This window comes from Vollenhovia emeryi, unplaced genomic scaffold, assembly GCF_000949405.1.
Source record: "Vollenhovia emeryi isolate VEMERY1.0 unplaced genomic scaffold, V.emery_V1.0 DF942082.1, whole genome shotgun sequence".
Taxonomy (NCBI): Eukaryota; Metazoa; Arthropoda; class Insecta; order Hymenoptera; family Formicidae; genus Vollenhovia; species Vollenhovia emeryi.
The window spans coordinates 1-4,197 of NW_011964284.1; the positions used below are offsets into that span (position 1 = coordinate 1).

The following is a 4,197-nucleotide window of genomic DNA, read 5'->3' on the forward strand; positions in this document are numbered from 1 at the left end:
AAGAGTTTGTCACTGAAGTAGTGAATTTACAAGAAAACGGTTTTGAATGGAATGATGGTACTATATATCAATTTAAAATTAACAATTTTGTGCTTGATGCTGAAGCTCGCTCGTTTGTGAAGCAATGTGTTGCGCATGGTGGTTACTATGCATGTGAAAAATGTACTGTGAAAGGTACATATTATAGACATAGAATGTGTTTTTTTGAGCAAAATTGTCCACGTCGTACAGGTGAATCTTTCCGTAATAGAGAAAATCCTTACCACCATGTCGGTAACTCAATATTAGAAGATATTGGAATTGGCATGGTTTCTCAATTTCGTCTTGATGCACTTCATCTTGTATATCTGGGTGTTGTGAAAAGAATGCTCCATTTTCTTATAAGTATCCGTTCTCAGTGTACATTGCCAGATGCAATTGTGTTTCAAATTAATAATATGTTGTGTGATATCACTGGTTGTTTTCCAATAGAGTTTACTCGAAAACCAAGGAGCTTACACTGTTAGAAGCAGTGTGTGAATATTACACACTTTATCGCATGTGATGTGTGTCCGCCGTTTCAAGACGTCTGTAAGTGTGTGACTTTTTCATGCACGAATGGATGTTTGATTTTATTGGCGTGCGTGACTTTCCACACAAATGGAGGTGTATAACTTATTTAGGTGTGTGATTTTCAAGGTGCCTATAAATGTGTAAAAAAGATTGCACTACATTGCAAATCCAAGTGTTTTACTATTATACACATATGTAATTTGGTGAAAGCACTTTTTACACGTTTCATGCCGTTTAAAACAACTATAAATTACATTATATGATGCGATTTTAAGCAGCAAGAATAAAAATACCTTCACCAAATTACACAAATTTGTGTAATAGTAAAACACTTGGATTTGCAATGTAGTGCAATCTTTTTTACACATTTATAGGCACCTTGAAAATCACACACCTAAATAAGTTATACACCTCCATGCGATAAAGTGTGTAATATTCACACTGCTTCTAACAGTGAATATGTTTATAAAAGTAACATACTTGAATTCCGAGTAAAGTACATAATAAAATGTATGATAACATTATAAGTGTTTATTAAAGTTATTAGTAAGATAAATAATCATTTACATTTAATATATTTTATATTGCAATACACGAAGTGCTATAAAGTACTTTATAAAATGTAAACTGTCTTAGAATTTGTTAAAAGTCAGTTATAAAACAAAACAAAACAAGTTAAATTTTAGATATTATGGCTGCGGTCCATTTGACGCTATAAATGCGCCAAAGCGTTCTTTTCCTTTCTTTATTAAAAGGAAACAATAGCGCTTCGAAGCATCTATAACATCAAGTGGACCGCAGTCCATATGATATATCACGTCAAAATCATGTTTTTTAGAAAATCAAAGAAATTAAATCTTATTGTTAGATATTTGATAATATTTTGAAATACATAATACGTTGCAATGACAATATAGAAAATTATACTTAAAAGTGTCAGATATTTGAAAATAAAAAAGCAGAACTGATTTAAATTGAGTTAAGTTTCTTAATAAGTGCAAAATTTAGTTGGAAGAATTTTAGGTTTAGGAATACCTATAACTTCAAAATCAATCAAATGGAAAAAATTAGAGTACGGCTTAGGATACATTATGTCACACACATAGTACATGCCTATGAGAGAATGAATACATGAAATAACAGTTGGATTGTCTATAACAAATTCCACTTCTTTGTCTGCAACAATAAATGCTTGAGACACTCTGGAGCCATCTAAGAAAATGACTAGGCGTGGAGATTCGTTTTCCTCAGTGTTGAGGATGTCATATGACTCGTAAATCTGAAACAAAGATATAGCAATGTTACCACATACTTAGGGTTCGAAATTAATCTTAGATTTTATTCAATGTACAACATAACAAATTTTACATACCTTACGTGTGGCAATAACTTTGCATGAGCTCAAAGCCTTGTTAGGAATCAGTGCTTTCTCAGCTTCCATTAATAAGGAAAGTTTTTCTGATTCGGTAGTTGCATTCTCCACCTTGAAAAATTTTCTAAGTTTCTCTAACAGAATATCAAAATTCTGGACAGCATTGCTTTTCCAGATCCCAAGTAGATCAAAATCATGTAGCAGCTGAAATAAAATAAAAGTTAAGCCGAAAGGAAACATCCTATTACTTGCTTTAAGCGAATGAAATGTGCTGAAAAGGCTACATGTACTCTCAGTTTTCACATACTAATTCAGAGGACTTCAAATAAGGGAATTGCTCCAAAATGCTAAAGCACCGAGCATGAGTCTCCATATTCATAATCAAATCTCTGCGCATTTTCTTTGTTTTTGACATCAACATTTTCATGTGTTGCAAATTTGATGCACAGGGTTTGGTTTCTTTTAATTTTGACATCAGTACATGTAAGTCTGTATCCTCAGCCATATCAGATGTACTGTAAACATTACATCACTCAGGTATAATGTATTATATTATAATTTCACAAGATTATGAAAATATATAGTTTTGCTGTAAGAGAAGATCTTTTAAACTACATGTATAATAAAATACATTATACCTGGGTGATTCCACAGATGAAGAAGACAGAGTACACATCTGTACAGTTGTCCTTTGCACCTTGGTTGCACGAGATCCATCTGATAGAAGCTTTCTTTTTAAAAATGCTCGCCTGTTTTTGATGCAATTGCTCAACATTTTTTTAAATGATCCCTGAAAGAATTTTAAAACTTATATGAGAAACTTGAATGTACTTGTAAACAAAAAAACTATTTTTATAATCTAAAAAGGAATAGAAATAGTTTACTACTTACATAATATGTTGGGGAACCCACATCTTTCAGAATGGGATATTCTGAGCATATGGCCATACTTAACTTTGTATAGTCATCTGAAGTGGGTTTGCCATTAGTTAAACTCATTAAATGAGTAGCACATATACGTACTAACTCATTAATGCGATCCAAAAGATTGCTGCATAATTTCAAGTTTTCTGGCAGTACTGGTATAAAACTTGATATATTTGATGAATGTTTCTGGTATCAGAAAGTAAGTCACACTTTAAACATCTACCACCCAGAAAGCCAGTATGCTCAAACAACGTATGGAAATAAAATGCCAGCAATATATTGAGTTACCATTGGTCGCGTTTAGCAGAATATTTTTTACAACTGTTGGAAGTGCTGAAATTGAATTATTCCACTAAAATAATAATCCAATCTTAGCTCAGAAAATTTCTAACCGGTGCAAAAATATTATATACATATATATATATCATAATTATATATTTTTAAGTATCTATTTGAGTGTCAAAAAATAATAATTTGTTAAAGATTGTTTTAATGTTGCAGCAATATAAAGAATGAATGTATAAACATTAATCTAGATTCAACGTAGAAAAGATATTTATACTTCAACATTCAACATATTACAACGTTTCAGCAACATTATTTTAACTTTCTGTGCTGTATGGGATAAAGCTCTTCCAAGTGAGAGGTTTATAGGTTAGGGTTAACGGGAGGTTAGCGGAAAGAGCATGAATCAGGGCCAGTTTCACAAACGTCGGTTAACTGTTAACGAGAGTTCAGTCGACTCCCTATCTTCTTTCTATCTTATTATCTAAGAAGAGACAGAGAATCAATTAACCTTCGGTTAGCAGTTAACCGGCGTTTGTGAAACTCGCCCTCAGAAATAAACAGGAAGAACGAGGTTTCCGATCGAGATGTTAGCAATAGGACACAGTCTAGACTTGAAGGCACTTTACTCACGATCGTCCGAAGCACAAAACGGATGGGATAACACACGGTAGAATATCTACAACGAGCACTGATTTCGCACGATGTTGTAATTGTAGTATGCGACTGATCAGTGTGTAACTAGCAAGTGCGTTACTCGACTCAGTGTGTGAATTTTCCCAAAGTGTGTTATATTCAAACGTATAGCAATATTACACATGTGTGAATATTACGATATTTGACTATTTCAAACAGTATTAGATGTTTGATAAAATCCACACATTGAAGTGTATGATTTCCACACATTCTCTAATGCATTTCACACGCGCATGTTGAGAAGATAATGCATGACGTTTGAAAAATTATGCATTAAATATGTGTGACGCATTAATATTCACGCATTTCAAGTGTGTGACGTGTTAATATTCACACATGTGTGATAGATCTACTTCTAACAGTGT

The 4,197-nt window shown here is 32.8% G+C and overlaps 1 protein-coding gene across 1 annotated transcript; it reads right to left on the reverse strand.

Moving 5' to 3' along the window:
• Positions 1–1,449: 1,449 nt before the first annotated feature.
• On the reverse strand, positions 1,450–2,559 carry LOC105570234. The gene is made up of 2 exons (XM_012027298.1): positions 2,232–2,559; positions 1,450–2,128 (listed from the first exon to the last, which is right to left on the reverse strand). The coding sequence occupies exons 1-2, from the start codon at positions 2,427–2,429 to the stop codon at positions 1,895–1,897; spliced, it is 432 nt and encodes a 143-aa protein (XP_011882688.1). The 5' UTR covers positions 2,430–2,559; the 3' UTR covers positions 1,450–1,894.
• Positions 2,560–4,197: the final 1,638 nt, after the last annotated feature.